The 17,545-nt window shown below is 48.4% G+C and overlaps 1 protein-coding gene across 15 annotated transcripts in view; it reads right to left on the bottom strand.

Moving 5' to 3' along the window:
* Ank1 (ankyrin 1) overlaps positions 1 to 17,545 on the bottom strand; it is a 173,991-nt gene that overhangs the window by 82,594 nt on the left and 73,852 nt on the right. For 3 of the 15 annotated variants that reach the window (XM_051182127.1, XM_051182128.1, XM_051182129.1), the window contains exon 1: positions 4,489 to 4,702. The exons of 11 other annotated variants lie outside the window; for them this stretch is intronic. In XM_051182127.1, the coding sequence (XP_051038084.1) occupies positions 4,489 to 4,530 (42 nt within the window). In that variant the 5' untranslated portion in view covers positions 4,531 to 4,702. Of the gene's footprint in view, positions 1 to 4,488; positions 4,706 to 17,545 lie in introns of those variants that run through there. One more of the 15 variants, XM_051182122.1, reaches the window with a different exon arrangement.

Raw genomic sequence — 17,545 nt, 5'->3', positions numbered from 1 at the left:
GTGGAGACCAGCAGGGACGGGGACTGGAAAGCCTGGTGGCCTCAAAGAGGACAGAATATAGGAAACCCTCCCTCATGCTAGGAGCACGGCCCTGCTCCTGCTTCATTTAGACTTTCGGTCATCCTGATTGGTGGGGAACCAACGCCTATCATTTTAAGATATCTAGTTTGTGGTGCATTGGCATCATGGCTGCAGGAAACTAATACACACGCTGTTGGCCAGACGCCCTAAACTCAAATACTCCTCAACAGTCCAACACTGACCACTCCCCCTATATGTCACCATCAACAGCAAGCACAAGCTGTGGTGGGAAACAAACAAGGACTGAAGCCTGTCCCCACATACTTGCCTATTACGTAAGTTCAAATCCAAGCCCAGATACTGCTCACAACAACCTGCCCGGTCATGCCAGGGTGCCTGATTTTCTCTTTTTGGGTGCCCTGTGGCATTTCTGTGCCTTATCCCTCTAGATCTGCACCTGGCTACTTTCTGAACCCCAGGGCTCTATCTCACTCTGGCCTATGGATTCATCGTTTACCTTCAAGGTACTACTGGCTAGCTCTGCTATACAGACTGCTCCTGGACATTAAGCATTTGGCATCTTTACATCTAGAAAAGGTGGGGGAGAAACTTGATTTTAGATTAAAAGACGTTTTTAGAACATATTGTTTTCTAGTTATTTAATTGTTTGCTTCTTGGGGCAGAACTAAATCTTTTGAGCCCTTCGAAGCATTATTTGACTGCAAGGCCAAGGCCTGCTTCCCTTGGCTTGCAGCCAGCTTCCTCAGTAGGGCATTGGTGATGGAGGAAACATTTTGAAGAGGGGGAGCCTGCCTACAGGCTCCCACAGGCTCCCACAGGCTCCCACAGGCTCCTACAGGCTCCCCATGCATGAGTTCAGTTCTCAGCAGACTCAGACCCACAGCTTCTCCCTCAGGTGGTAGCTATGACTGCTGACTAGGAAAGGCTTTCTGAATTCAACTGGCAGGAAAACACATTACTTATCTCCTAAGAGAAGAGTATTAAAGAGGCAATTCTTTCCACCAGTGAGCTGCCTTTTACCACAATAACAGGATTCAGGATAAAAACCTGAAAGTGGGGGATAAAAATAGAAGCAATCTCAGATACCCCTGCCTGTTCAAAGCCCCAGTGATAGGAAAGAATGACAGACAAGCGAGGGAACGGGGGCCAGTCTGCAGTAGAGTAGTTAAAGGGTTTATGCAGCTTCTAAAGCACAACCAGGGCAATGACAACAGCAAGTCCTAGGCCAAGTGCTTTGCCAACCCTGGAGAGCCTAGGGATGAGTCGAGGTCTCATACATTAGGTTAGGGTGTGCTAACATTAACCACAGCCAGCCAGAAAGGCAGGTATAATAGTTACCCAGTTTTAGAGTTGGTCACACCGAGCTTTGGAGAGATGAATGATTCCCCCAATTCTACAGCTTAGACTTGGTCTTAGAAGGTGTATGTGACTAAGGCCTGTGAGGCCAAGGTGTGCTCTCAGCAGTATGTTTTATTTTGTTTAGTTTTGTCTTGTTTTGCTTTTTCAAACCTGACTGCCCATTCAGGGAATTTTGCCAGGTGTAGGGCACATACAGGTGCAGTTTAGTCCAAGTTGGTCCCACAGGTCCAAGCTATGTCTCTGAGCACTGTGTCAAGGCCAATGCAGGCCTAGAAAGGAATCACCTAGTTCCAGGCCTCCTCCTTTCTGTCCACAGAAGATGATACTAAGAACTATAGACGTTAAAAGAACGGCCCATGCCACCTGGATAGTCAGAGGCAAGGGACAGTTGCCGGGGTTTCCTAAAGGACAGAGTAGTGAGGACACTGCAGCATTCTCCTGGCGAAGTGCACAAACTGATGTCACTCCCACTGGCTACTATGGGCCACACCCTCTAATTCTACAATGGGTTTACTGAGATTCTATTTTAAGTCTGGTACCCTGCTGGGAGTGGGAGGAATAAGGGAGAGAGAAAGGGAAAGCCTTGGGATACAGTGGCTGAGTTATAAAGTGGTCGTGGCATAACAGGGGCACATGGCTTCACTCCACACTCATTCATGAGTGCCTCCTAGAGGCAGATGATACTCAGGCTACAAGGATTCTAGTTGGCACACAAGACTCATCTCTACCATCTTATTCCCCCACCCACCCCCCATCACTGCCCATCTGTCTAGTTCAACTACTCCAGTTTAACTCCCTGTGCCTGTGGCACACAGGGACAGTCCAAATGCTTTAACAGGGCAGGAGGAGTCCAAAGAACCCAACACCACCCATTAAAAACACTGACCTGGATAAATACTAACCAAGAAAGCAAAAGTGACGAAACACAGCATGCCCCCAGTCTCTGATCAACTAGAGCAAAGTTGTTAACCCTCTTGAAGTCCGTTCATCCCCTGCCATGTAGCCTCCTGTGGCTACAATGTGAAAGGAGGCTGGGCTGGGGTCCCCAGAGAAGGCCTGCTCTCAGTCACAAGAAGTCAATGACAGATCGTTTACATTCTCAATCGGTTATGGAGGCGCTCACATTCCCTGGATGCCCCTTTCAGGCTACAGTTGCCATTGTCCCTCCTCACGTTTTTCATCTCACCTCTCACGCTCTCCTCTCCAGCCCCCACCCCACCCCCGGGTGTGTGTGTGTGTGTGTGTGTGTGTGTGTGTGTGTGTGTGTGTGTGTGTGTGTGTGCTGGGATGGAGGGTATCCAGTGTACATTTTCTTACATGTTTGGCCCATATCCCTTCCACTCAATCCCTGTGATGCCTCTGGACTTTCAATGCAAGCACAGAGCTCTTGCTGTGTTCTAAGTACTCAGTTAATTTGCTCCTCCCAAGAATTCCCCAGGGCAGGTTCTTTACCCTCTCCTTCCTCACCAGATGAAGTGACTAGCTCACAAAGAATTAAGTAACTCATCCAATCACACAGCTAGCAGCCCATGGACCAGGGTTTGACTCTAGATAGTATATTTCTAGGCCATCTCTCTAACGGTCTGCTATCATTGTCATGCACCCATAGGGCTCCTAAGCTCAGCTCTAGCTAGAGGACTCTTGCCTGCCTTCAGAGGGTGTGTGCACATTGGAAGGAAGGAAATGGAAGAGGAGAGACCAGAACTGTGGCTGGGACTCAGGTTAGAGAGGGTTATAAAACTGGGTAAAACCTGGCTACCTGGAATACTCAGACCTTAACACTTACATTTCTTGAGTGACACTGATACAGCAACAGCCTAGGAGACCAGTGTCCTAGGAGCATAATAAATGTCAGTATCCTCGTAACTCCAAACATGGCTCCAAACTCACTGTAGGCTGAACAATGTTTCACGCCTCTTCTGGGAGTTGAGAAGGTCTAAGCTTTTCCTGGAGCAGATCCTAACTTCCTTTGCTCAAGGCCCTGAGTATCCAATTCCCCCCGAGAAGATGGGTAGAAACGAAGCTGTCTGGACAAAGCCATTGTAGGAACTCCAGGAAAGATGGTCTCACAGCTCCTGGGGGTGGGGGTGGCTTATCCAGCAGACTAAGTAGGACAGGCAGCAGGCTGGCAGCAGCTCAGTGGTAGTGTTTACCTAGAATGTATGAGGTCCTGGGTTCTACCCATGACAGCACAACCCAGGGTCTGCCCCTCCCAGCCTATGTCAGGATTCACATTTGAGTACAGTGTTCCAGCTTTTGTGTAGCCCTGGACGTTATTCCATGTATCATGTAGAAACAAAAATAAGGTTCAAGCCACCAACATTTTTTATGATTTCTTTCCAGAAAACTAGGCTGTCAAAAGCTTAGCAAAGTGTCCACAGAACACCAACCAGACCACAGCACACCAACCAGACCACAGCTGGTACCGATGAAATGGCAATCAGAGCTGCCACGGAAGGAAGGAAGAAACAGCTGTGTGAGTTGCAGCCCCCTGTTCCCTTTCAGTCCCAGAACATCCCTGCAGGGACCCATCCTGCCTTGGAGGCTAGGTGGTGAGGTGTGTACAAAGCTGGGTGGGCCCACATGGGGAAGTCCTGCCTGTCAATTCCCAATCCCTGCCTTGCCACTTGATGCCCGGTGCCTCTTCAAGTTGCCAGACCCTAGTTTTCCCATTGCTAAAACAAGGATAACACAGAGGCGGGCTTGGCGTGCACTGGTCTGCTTTCCTGTCCCCATTCATTTCTGCTCCCTTGGGGGACTTGGGGGTTTCTAAGGACTTGGGGTCAGGCTTGGCCAAGGCTGCCACTAACAGTTGAACCCACAGGACCCTGGCTCTGCTCCTAAGTGGGGGCGACACGCCCCAGCGCAGCTGCCCCTGGCTCCAGCCAGCTACAGGTCGTGCCCGCGGGTGTCTCCTGGGCCCAGGCTAGGATGGCAGCAGTCTCCAGGCCTGAGGAATTTTCCTCTGGATCCCGCGGAGCCGCGGCGTGAGGCAACAGAAGGGCAGACCCAGCATGTCTCTGCCCGCGACCCGGAAAGTTGGCGCGCAGCCCCGGCCCCCCGCCCATGCGTCCGCCGGACACTCACCGCGGGGTCTGTCCCCAACCTGCGCGGCCGTGCTGCCATCATCCGGCGCCCGCTGACACCGGAGCTCCCTCGGCGTTATCTGCTGGGCGGCGCGGGGCTCGCCGGCAACTTACAAGGCATCTGGCTAAAAATACAGCCGCCCCCCACCCCCCTCCGCGCACGCCTGCTCCGACTCCCCGACCCTGCGCGCTGCTAATGCCACCGGGTCATTTTCACTCCATTATCGCGCCAGGCGGGAAAGCGCAGCGCCACGATCTTTGGGTCTGGAGGAGGTGGGGGTGGGCACAGGCCCCACCACCGAGCCCCACAGGCCACCGAGCTGCAGGTGTGCCGCTGAAGCTGGAGCCCGGCACACACTACCAATGCGACTAAGGAGCTCCAAGCTGCACAGCACTCTCGCCCTGCCTCTGCCGCCAGGGAACCCACTGCAGGCCAGCGTGAGCTCAGCAAAGTCTGTTTGTGCCCCGTGGCTGATCTGTATATTTCCAGCTCTTCCATCATATCCAAGACTCCAGATTAAACAGCTTATTCCGGAGTCTGCACCAGAGCCCCAGTGAATGAAGCTGAGGAGCTAGGGGCAGGCATGGTACTATGGCTTCCTTTTCTCCTCCCTGAGGTGGCCTGGTTGAAGTGCCCAGGTTTCTGCTCTGGGACTGTACCCCACCTTTTCCTGTGGACAATTCAGGGGCTGATGTCAAAAGCATGTCAGGGGCTGGTGTAGAGTCCGGAGTGACACTATTAGAAGCAAGGCTAACTGACTGATGAGAAATGGTCAGGAAAAACTGCCCCAGGCGACATGGTGCAGGGTTCTTTCTCTCTTCCAGTGACAGTCTACACCACACAAATGCTCTTTCCCCAACCCCGCTGTCAGACTCGTCCAGCAGTGTCTTGTGTGACAATGAGAATGCAGGCCACCTGTACCTAACGGACACTATCTCACTTAGCCCAAAGTCACCTGTGGGCAATGCTGAACTCAGAGAGGTTCAGTGTGCAGGCCAAGGTTAGCACCAGGAAGCAGAAGGCCCAAGCGGCCCTAAGTCACACTAAGCCAAGATTCCTCCATGAAGACCCCTGTCAAGGTTCCTAAGGAAAGTGTGTAGTGGGCTTGGGCAATGGCTCAGTGGATAAAGTCTGCCAAAAAACACGAGGACCAGAGTTCAGATCCCCAGACCACATACAAAAGCCAGGCAGACATGGTAGCCTCATGTAATCCTAGCACTTGAGTTTCAGAGTTGGGGATTCCCAGAGGAAGCTGGCTAGCTAGACTCTCAGGAATTAACTGACAAGCTCTGGGCTGTGTGAGAAACTCTACCTCAGTAAGTAAAGTGAAGTCAAGGAAAACACCTGACATCAACTTTAATCTTACACACACACACACACACACACACACACACACACGAAAAATAAAAGGAAGTGTGCAGTGCCAGGAGACAAAGGAAATGACTGAGATTTCATGGAATGGACTGAGGTGCTCATCAAAACCCTGGGGTTAGTACAGCAAGAGCTGTCCAAAAGGCACATGGAAACAACCAAAGCTACTTCAAGTCAGAAATACCACAGCTCTCCAGACCCAAGGCCCCCCAACACCACTGTAGGCCAAATTTGAAGATAGACACACTCTACAAGACTCTGGAAAATGCCCATACGGCTTTACCAAACTGCAAGTGTTATTGTCTTCCCCATTGCTGAAATACAGGGCATCCCATAGATCTTAAAACTGCCCCTCAGTTTACTCAGAGCCACTGCACAGAGCTTCAATTAATAAGTTATGGTTACCGGAACAGTCCTGATTGCAGCAAAGTGGAGCCTCCCTGGGGACAACAAAGCTCCTTTCTGACATTAATATTTAGAGAGAGAAAGCACCCTACTCAAATGGAAGATAAATAACGTGTTTTGTTTCTCACTTGCACAAATACCATGTGACTTGCAGAAAGGCCTGACCAGCTATTTTCAAGCTATCTGAAGTGTGACTAACTTATTAGGAGTTGCATATTTACAATGCACAATTTGGTAAGTTTTGATAATAGCACACCTCTAGAAAACCATCACCACAATTAAAATAAGGAATATATGGATTGCTTCCAATGTTTCTTGGGGCCCCTTGGCCAATAATTGCCTCCGCCTGTTGATCTACATTCTTAGTTTAGACATCCTAACAGACATACCATAGTATCTCACCATGGTTTTAATCTGAATTTCCCTTCATAAGAAATAACATTTTTTTTCAGGTGCACATCCATCATCCACTTCTCTTTTTTTAGCAAAACACTCGTTCATATATTTTGCTCATTTTATTCTTATTTAATCTCTCTCTCTCTGTGTCTCTCTGTGTGTGTGTGTGTATACATATAAATTATGGAAGGATTCAAACCCAGGGCCTTGTGAATGCTAGGAAAACACTTTACCTCCAGGCCACAGCCCTAACCCTTTGTTTATAAAGTTTTTTCTGTATGTCTGAAAAGTAGTATCAACTGAAATCTTACAAGTGAAATATTCAAAGATTAATACTAAAAAAATTCCAGTCCAGATTTGAAACTTAATTCTTGTAATTCCTAAGCCCACTATTCTCTGCAGTATATAATGGTATGGATTATATACAATCACAGACAAAAAGGTGAGCTAGCCACACAGAAACTGAGCACAGCCCATGTACCATGCATGTAAAGGAAAAGAGTCTGGGATTGTCAAAGGACTTTTGTACCCATGACTGAAAAGAATATTGGAAATATCCATAACCTCACTGGGGTTGAGTTCTGAAACTTACAAGGCTCGGCCAAGACTGAAGAGACAATGATATAAGTGCTGAGTTTAAAGGAATACTGAAGACCAACACAAAAGACAAGCTGGCCCTTAACGCATGTGCTCCTCCAGGCCAAGTCAGCCTCTAAGAAAAATGAACTCCCAAACATGGCAGCCTCACAGCACGACTGCATTACAAGCACCCCACTGCAGAGATGGCCAGATCCTCATGGTCTGTATTACCCACACATTCTCTATGACTGGAACAGAGCTAGGGTGATTGTCAAGGCTAACATTACAGTCCATCTCTACTTGTCATCAGGATGCTATATGTCATGGGGAAAGTGATGTAGTAAGGACCAGACTGGACAGAACATTCCAGCTGTAAAGGAAGAGACCATTCAACTCACAATTCATAAAGCGGTCATGGAGATGACAATAGGAACTGATAGATTTCCAGGGTTCTATTTGGGCACTGGGTGCTCAGAGCCATTGTCTCCCTACAAGGAACTTTCCCTTCTATCCACCATTGTTGCTCTGCTCTTAGACATTCAGATCACAATTATGGTCTTACTCTTTCTCATCTCTTATGCTTATCCTACATCAAGAAGCTTGTTGTACCTACTGTGCCTGGAATAGCTGCTCATAGTATCCATGGGAATCTTCGCCAATTCACAACACAGATTTGGTAGACTGGAGGAAAGGCAAAAGCTGCTGGCAAAGACTCTAGGCTCTTTCTTCTAGCCCATAGTTTCACTGGCTCTGCGGTTTTCCCAAGCTTGCCAAATTCTTTCCAAACAGTCTTCCTGTAGTTCCCTCACTTTAAAAGCATAATGAAGTGTCTCAGCTGAGGAAGGGAGTCACCTGAAACTATGTCAGGAGACTGCACTTGGAGGAGGAGAAAATAGCTGGGTTTCGTAGACACCTCTGCTCCCAGCAATCAGGAGGCTGAAGTTGGAGGATGGTGAATTTTAGGCCATTTGAGTCTACAGTGAGACCTTGTCTCATAGAGGGGGAGGATGGGTGGCTTGGTACAGTAGAGAGTTCCCATGTTGATGGACATTTTATAGGCTGTGCCCCACTCCACCCCACCCCACTCCACCCTAGGAGCTAGTCATTCCTCAGCTCCTCTTAAACTTGGGGGAACATTTTAGGGTTTTGTTTGTTTGTCAGAAGCCCAAAACATAGTCCCAAGGGAAATGAGGTTCTCAGCTCATCAAGCCTCCAGGACTCTGAGGAAAATGGCTGAACTTTGCTGACTAATACGGTATACAAGATGACTCTTCTACAAACAGGATATCGGAGCTATGAGCCAGGGCAAAGGCAGAGTTCCAGCGCCATGGCTCCTACCACAGTTGTCCTGCTATAAGTTCCCCATGGAAACAGTAAAGGCTAGGAACTCACTCAGTGGTAATAGGAAGCCTGCTTTCCTGGGTGGCTTTACACCCTGGCCATGAGGAGGTCCCACAGCAGATGAGCTGTGATGTTTCCATGAGGGAGAGTACATTTCTGAATATTCAGAAACACAATTCTGCCTACCTGTCCAAAAGTAACATGGGTGATACAAAAATCCTGCCACTTTCTGATACCCAATAGGCACCCAATCAGTGAAAGCTGACACATCTTTCCCCTTTATTTCTCTTTCTTCTTCTTCTCAGCTGAGGATTTTCCTAAATCTTCTTCCCAGAAGTCTAGAGTGTTTCTGATCTGGTGTTTACCCTGGGAAAACCCTGGGACCTAAAAGAGGACCCCAAGTGTCCCCAGATCTCTGGGCTTTGCATGCACTGTCTTCCATTTGCAATTTTCTACACTACAAAATAGCCCTCAAGATGCAGCTATGTGAACATGGTAACCCCCATCCTTGTCTGATGGCCTCTTGTAGCATCCTCCTGCCCATCCACAGAAACAGCTTCACTCTGGTCCCTTCTCTATCAGTTCTGTCCATCACCCACACAGGGAGTCGCCCTGGCTCCTAAGGACTCTGGGTATCATTGATAAGGGTGTGTCTGAGGTACTCCACCCTTTACTGAGAAAGGTAGGAGGGTTATCAGCCTTAGGGCCAGGGGTGGCCCCTCCAGGGGAGTGTGTGAGGCATCAGGAACTGCTCTCACCTCTGTCCTCACCAAGTATGTAGGAAGGGTCTTTATGAAATGCTTCAGGGAATATCACATGTTTTGTTCTGTCTAATGGCACAGCCTGTGCTTAGTTCGTATGAGGCCCTCAGCAAGGTAAGTAGGTAAATAAATGTTATGCTGAGTTGCGTAAGAGACACAGCATGGCTGCATGACACCCATGAGACTCCTTCTGAACACTCCTATCAGAGCAGCAGAGAAGAGAGAGAAACCCTGGCTGTTCCTCTTTAACAGCCTGTGGTGAACTCCCAGTAGCTAACTGGGTGCTCAGCCTGGGTGCCCAGCCTCCCCGAGTGAAGCGATGGCAAGTGTTGGGGACTATTTAGGGAGGTGACCAGGGCTGGGTATCAGGTCCCATAGTGTTGGCACTAATGTCTGTCATGTTCCTTTTAAGAGGGTTGGATACCTTGGAGTCTATTTTTAGACGCATAAGAAAAACTCTGCATGGATTCCACGGGCCCTTGGCAAATTGGAGATAATCACAATGTGACTGAATCTAGGACTTTCTCCTCACATACACATGGGGCTTTCCCAGTTCCTGGGATCACATATGACACAGGATGGCTTGAGTTACAGGCAGACGGCTTGGCACAGCCTCGACGGAATTTGGATTTCATGAGCCTGTAAGTTGGAAGAACTGTCTGTGCTGGCTGTCTTTTCAGTACTGTGCTTTGCTTTTTGATGCTTCTGAGTCCTGAAAAATCCAAGTTTTTCTATATCTGTCAAATATAATATGTTCTGGAAAACCTGCCCCTTCTAGCACTGCAGGACTCCAACCAAGAATTTGCCAATAGCGTACAAACCACGTGTGCTCTCCCTGGTGGCTATTGTTCTCAGCACCTGGGAAACCCAGTCCCAAAACTAGAGAGAAGAGGGCAGGAGATTGGACCTAGCGGCAAGTCTGCAGGAGACAGAATTATTTCCTCAATAGTCAGCCTGAAACAGACTCCAATACCACTCATCAAAAGCCAGATGAAGCCACAGACTGTTTCCTGTACAAAAGCAGATCAGAACTTAAATCTCCCTTTCTCTTTTTGGTAGGAGAGGGAACTAGAACTCCTAAAGAATGACATGGCTTGAGCAAGCAAATATTCCTCCTGAGGCCACAAGGAGTGAGAGTGAAGCCTCCATATAGACCCCACTCCCTTTGAAACTCACAGGCCCAGCATGTATGAAGCCAGTGTCTTCCTAGAGATGAACAGGACCACACTGAGTCCCAGCTCAACCAAACGCAAGCTTCTGCCAGACTTGGCCAAAACAACAGATGTGAGTCTTAGCGTTATGCTGTCACACAGCAGAGATGCCATACATAGTAGCTGAGCTAGAATCCAAATGAACTTAATCTCTTCCCATTTTAAAGTGAGCCATATCTGTGAAAAACAAGTCACTGCCGAGGCTGGTAGGCTGAGTTGTTCATTGCTTTGTGAGCTACTATGGCCCCTGTTAGGACATCCTTAGAGCCACTGTTTCCCAAGGTGCTTTCACTTTTCTCTTGCTTCCCATGCAAGAACTCTATAATGTCCAGGAAGAACCACAATCCATTCTTCACCGCTCTGACTTTCCCCACAACCTCCATAAGATACATGGCCAAGTCCAGACCTGTGGGGGGAGGGGGGATGTTTCCTTACTGTCAAGACAGTGAAGCACTCAGTTCTCCCATGGTCCCTATCTCCTTGCTAGGGGAGAGGAGATGTGGGGATGACAGGAGGTGCAGAATTCAACTCTTTTTTTGAGATGAGGTCTCACACAGTTCTCCAGGCTCACACTGAGCTCACATCAATTATCCTGTCCCAGCCTCCAGAGTGCTATCACACACACACACACACACACACACACACACACACACACACACTTTGCTCGGAATACAATTCTAAGAGCCTCCCTAGCATCTAGGACAGTGGCACAGGCCACATAGCTCTGGTTGTCTTCTGTGTGAAGCTGACATTGCAACACAGACTGCTGACAGGGAAACCCAACTGCAGGGAAGTGAAACACATTTGGAACCACACGTGAGCTGCTTCGCCAGGGCAGTCCGATTTACGAAACTACTTTGGTGTTTCTAAACGTTAAGGACAATTTCTCTGCAGCCTGCTATTGTAGGGAAAATGCACACACTGGAGAAATCGCAACTCTACACTCACACCCACCAGGCTAACACTGAAGCCTTTTTAAGGTGCTAAATGGACTTGACTACTCACAGTGTTCCTGATGAATACCCAAGGATGCTCTCAGACAGTTCTGGTAACACACACCTGGCTCTGCCCTTCCTTAGAAATGCAAATCTGCCACATTGGGACAGTCCTGTAGAACAGGTAGGGCTAAACAGTGACCCACATAGGCCTCTCCTGTATAAGACAAGTCTTCTTTAGGAGACAAGAGGTGATGAGTAGCCCACCTCCAGCTATGCCAGCTATGGGGATTGCTGCCTACAGCTCCAGAGGGGCTGGTGACCTGACGTTTGCCATGAGGAAAGGAGCCCTGAGGACCATGGTTTGGGTATCTTCCACAGCACTGGCCCATGACGACTCCCTTCAGTGACAACAAAATGTAGATAAAACAGCAGGAAGGGGAAGAGTTTGGAAATGATAGCTGAAATGCATGAGCCAAATACCGTTCAAAGCACGTTAGATGTCATACATGTTTAGTCCTCTGCCTCCTCCATGTGCCTACTATCATTAGCCCACATACACTCTACAAAAGCAGCAGCACAGACACAATACCTTAAGCAACCCAAGGGTGGCACAGGGGTCTGGACTTGGCTCTCTTAGAGGGATGAGAGTATTTTTAGATGAGGTGAGGAGAGTGAATCTTAGGATTTTATAGGAGGAACTGCTAGAATATCATCATTGAGAATTCCCTTTATTCATGAAAGACCCCAGGCACTGTCAAAGGCTCATTCAGTGCAGACTCTGTCACCATCCACAGGAAAATAGGCTCCCCAGGATTTGGTGACAGGTCACCCACCGGAGGTTGTCCTTTTCAAGGGCAGTGGGAAAACAGGCCTGCAACAGTGAACTTGATCTGACCCTGTTTACTCCCCCTGAGCTCCCTGTAGTTATAACACCAGTGGCAATCTGAAGGTCTCCAAGCAATGTGACCAGCTGCCCCCTTCCTCCTCCCGGCACTGTGCCTCTCCTGCCATGGCGCAATGTCAGAGGGTGAGTCTCCCCACGTTAATTAACATAAATAGATGACCCCCACAGCCTAATCTAGTCTAGATAATCCTCTGCAGCATCCCCATAGATTATCCTCTGCTGATTCTATATTCCATCAAGTTGACGATCTAGATTAACCGTCACATATGATGACCAAAGAGCCCGAGGTAGGTCTTTTTCCTTCCATCCCACGATCAGGGACAGATCCACTAGATATACACTGACTTTTGGGATTTCCTCTCTCTGCCCAGCACCAAAGCATCACAAAGCACAACTCAGGCTAAACTGCCACCCTGGATCTCCGCTCAGACCACATTATCTCTGCCCTATTTTTTCTTCACTACAAAGCATTAAAAAAAAGGAGCCATATGCAATATTTTGTATGGATCTCATCATCCTTGATAATTATATGGAGACCATTATCTTTCTATTTAATTTTCTTGTGGATTCTGGCTGGCACCTCTTTTTAACTATCTTTTAGTGCAGTATTTATGTCTACCTTTTTATAATTATTTAAATAAAAGGGCTACACTGAGCATCACTACACTCTACTCCCCAGCAAAACGACCCTCCCATAGTGGGGGATCACCCTCCTCCAAGGTCCATCTGGACACTTCTAACGTACATAGCAACAAAGTAAGTCTGGATGTTCCTCTCCTATTTCAAACACTGTCTTTATCTGGTGTCCAGAATGGGTTGCCACTTTTGGAGTTGTTGGTCACAGAGGTCACATAGATCACCAAACTCCAGGTTTCTGCCAATGCTCTTGGTTACCCCCCCCCCAGAACTTGAAGGTACAGACCTATTGCTGAAGATACCATTCACCTGAGTCACAGGACATGGAGAACTCAAGCTGGTCTGGACCTGGAAGCTCCATCACTATTGGCTAGCTCTGATAGTGTTGGAAAGGTGGGGCCAAGGAACTGTGGCTTGACAGGTCATAGGCTCTAGGGAGGACCCCACTACTATTATTCTGCTTCATACTCAGAAGATTACCTCATTGTAGAAGCTTCTTTTCCAGGAGATGATGCTTAAGGCAGAGAGACCCACAGCTAATCAAGATGCAGAGAATAAGAAACTGGACAATGCTCAGCCCTAAACAGGAGATCTATATCACAGCCTTCCTTCCCAAGTCTCAGGGATCAGTGCAAAAGAGGGACACAGTGTTTTCTGGGTTTATGAGGGCAGCTGCACAAGTGAATTCACAGTGGCTGTGGTGATATTCATAAGACCTGTGCATGCTGAAGCCAGACAAAGCTAAAGAGATGGCAGCTTTGGGATTAGGAGTCAGCAAGTAGAGGCAAGTCTGTGTGTGTAAGCATGCTGTTCCAGCATCCTAACGATGTGGACATCAGGGCTGAGGATTACTAGGCAGCTCAGAAACTCTGAAGAGTAAAGGTAAGGAGCCAGGACACCTGACTTGGATCAAGCTGGAAGGCAGTCTCAGGAGAATCTGTCCCATTGTGTCACTCTGTCCAGGCCACTTCCAGTGTACTTCCCACAGGCAGTGCAAACAGCCCTCAGGTTCCCCTGGGAACCGGCCTGAGCGTAGTCAACCAGGTAACAGACCAAGTTCACCTCTTCTAGATTCTTTTTTTTTTTTTTTTTTTTTACCAACAACCTCCAATTATTTCCTCATCTACTCCAACTGAATTCATAAATAGGACAGTGTATCTCAGAGGCCTGTAGGAGTTTGCTGTGTTAACCCGAGTGACTCAGAATTAGAGCATCTACTCCCAGTCCTCCCCCTCACAGATGAGGCATCTCCCTTGCTGGAGGAGGGTAGGTCCTAGTGGATCCCTGGTGGGTGTCACCGAGGGTGATGAGGTAATGATTTTCCTGAGTCTGATGCTCCTCAAAGCTCTCTCCCTCCTCCAGGAGTCGTTTAGTTCATGTCCTGGGAGGGATGTGTATGGTGTATTTGTTTAGAAAGCTTGTTGAGCAATTTAAGGTAACGGGTTGAAAGTCAGCTGGAGAGTGTAAGGCTCTGGAGCTGGAGATGAGGAATGGAGTCTAAAGGCTGGGGAGGAGGGTCAGGGATGGGAGTGGAGGCTAGAGGTGGGAATAGGGAGTGGAGGCTGGAGCAGGAAATGGGCGAATGAAGACTGGCAGTCAGGATAAGTAAGGAGAGTAGAAAACTGCTAGACTCACTGCTTTTTCTGGAGGAAAGGGTGTCTGGGGTTTACTCAAGGAATCTCTTAAAGGGAGTACAGGCCAATGTTCACATGTGCTCCCTCTGGAAGGCTGTAATGAGAAGGGGCTTTAGAGAAGAAGGCAAGCTGCTCTGAGGTTGGGACACCCCACAAACATTCTCCAGCTCCCCTAATCTCCCTTCTCCTCAGTTTTTCCCAGAGTCCTGGAAGATTCCAGGAGTCTTGACCAGTGGTCTCTTTGTGTTAACTGCATCACAGTTCCAAGTGACACCCCTTGAATATCATGTGAACCCACTCCCCTGACTCAAGAGAACTTGTACAAACAGGCAACTTGGCCCCACATCCCAGGGTGTCAAGTGCCGTGGAAGAGACCTGCCCAGGCCCTCAAGGCTCAAGGTGCCCAAGCTCAAGTCACTCTCCTTCCAAACAGATGCTCAGGTTGTGCAACAAGTCACTGGGCCATCCATCTTCAGTTTCTACCTCCACAGAATGAGATCTCATTCCCTAGTGGGACCACCATGTGGAAATGACTCAGCTGTGTCCAGCAAGCCTGTTTCCTGACTATCTGTGAGCCCCATCCCAGCCCCAGGTATTTTGTAATTCTTGGAGGGTTGGGTAGAATCCTCTCAGGTGATCTTGGGGAACCAATGGCTACATATTTAGTTGGAAAATCTCTTACACTGAATTAATTTTTTTTATTTCATCTTTAACCCCAATACCTCCACAAATCTGAGCAGGCAAAGCACAAACCTGAATCCCAAATTAAAGAATTTTACCTTCCTCAGCTTATGAAATTTTGAGTTTCATTGGCTTGTTTGTTAGACCCAGGTAATCAGAGAAAGCTGAAGGTCTACACCTATACCCAAGTGGTACAGGCATTTCCAAAATATCCACCTGGAAAGGCTCATCTCAAGTCCATTTCACCTGACTGAAAGATTCCCCCACATCCACAGAGAGCTATTAAAGCAGCCATGTGTGAACTGCTGGAGCCCTGCTGGCCCACTGGGAAAAATGAGACATTTGATTAGTCAGGCCTTCTGCGATGGCTCTAGAGTTGTCAGCTGATAATGAACAGCTGGAGGAAGGCTATGAAGGTCAATGGGGCCTGCCCTTCCTGCCCTGCCCTGTGTTTGGCAGCCTGAGAGCAGATACCTTCCCTTCGATGATCTCGCTGTTGGAATTTACTTTGCTATGATGACCATCACCCCTTCTCTGGTCACACACTAGGCACACCACAGCTGGGTCTGTCCCTACTTGAGGCAGCCTAGGTCCCCATACTATGCCCCAGCCTGCTTCCAGACCCTTCCTTTGCTCTCTGCCTGCCTGCATTCCTGCTACAGAGACCACCGCCTTCTGTGACAGAATCTGAATATCACCCTGAGGCTGCGTTTCCCAAAATGTGCTCCCAGGAACACCAGCCTTGGCACCCACTCTAACCAAGGAGGCATGCACAACAAACCAGCTGAGCATCGTAACACTCAAATGCAGCCCTTTAAATGCATTCACACCAATATTTCCTGGTAGTGGACTCCTGCAAGCTACTCCTCTGCCTCTCTTTTCACTCCTTTCCAATTACACCCCAGCCCTCCTGACCCCTCACCCCCACCCCTCACCAGAGCCAATGGTATAAAAACAAAACTCTTCCACAATGGCTACATCATTTAGAAACTTCCCTATTAAAGCAAAGCATCCTATAGGAGTATAATTGATTGATCCCATAATAAATCCCATAAGGCTTTGTCCATGTGAACTTTATTTCTTTCTTCTGTGAGACCCATGCAACAATTCCATACTAGCACCACAGCGTTTTTATGTGATAGATGTCTGTCACTGAGCTCACTGGCAAGTGGGAAAAGGCAGGAGAAAATAAATCACTTCCAGGTACTTTAAGCATGTGAATGATTGGAATCTATTCGATAGAAACATTTTCTTTTTGTGCCTCCACAGATGCTTTGTATGTAACAATCATATGCATCTGAGAACTAACCACTTCTTGAGGCCCCGTGGTGACACTTCTGAGTAAACATGGTACAGAGCTGCTGCTTTGTAAGCTCACATGCTTGGGGAGGAGTCTGGGATTTGGTTTTTGGAAGTAGAGGTAACTTCTTTGCTCAGTGGACCCAATAAATATTTTTAGAAGGAATAGGGAAGTAGGTGATGGAAGGTCCCAAAGGCAGCCACTCACACGCACAGAGTCAGTGCTCAGGATCTCAACTCCTGGGAGTCCCAGTGAGATGTCGCCACATGGAGGACTAACCCCTGCTTGCCCTCTAGGGTCCCAGCTTTCCTGGCAGTATGCCAATGAAAACTGAGTAGGATACTGTTGGGGACCCCATCACAACAGCCATGCAGCCTTAAGGGAATGAGCCAACAGTTCTGGGCCTCCGAGTCCTGATCTGTCAACCGCAATGATTTGTGGGGTCACACCTGTGTGGGCCTAGGCCACAGGCTAGCCAAGGTCTGGGGGAGTATTTTCCCCTCCTCACTTTGCCCTCCTAAACTCAGTGTCCCTTCTGTCTGGTGATTCCTAATCTCCTGTCTTCAGCCCTTCTCCCTGGCCTCCTTACCTCCCAGCTCACTTGCCAGCTTCCTGCTTCCATCTGCTGCCCTCCGCTCTGGTGCAGGCCATCACCTGCCTGCCCACAGCCAAGATCCTCTTCTATTGTTTTCTCTCCATTAAAAAAAAAATACTCATTCATTGTATGTTTATGTGTGAGCAGTGGATACCTGTGCCACAGTGCACACTTGGAGGTCAGAGAACAGCTTGTGTAAGTCAACACTCTCCTTCCACCATGCCGCCATGGTTGGTGGAAGGCACCTTTACCTGGTCATCATCTTTCAGGCCCCCCTTTCCTTCCATTTTTTTTAAACACAATGT

Source organism: Phodopus roborovskii, unplaced genomic scaffold (assembly GCF_943737965.1).
Source record: "Phodopus roborovskii unplaced genomic scaffold, PHOROB, whole genome shotgun sequence".
In the NCBI taxonomy this organism is placed as follows: domain Eukaryota; kingdom Metazoa; phylum Chordata; class Mammalia; order Rodentia; family Cricetidae; genus Phodopus; species Phodopus roborovskii.
This window is presented reverse-complemented; position numbering and strand designations above follow the sequence as displayed.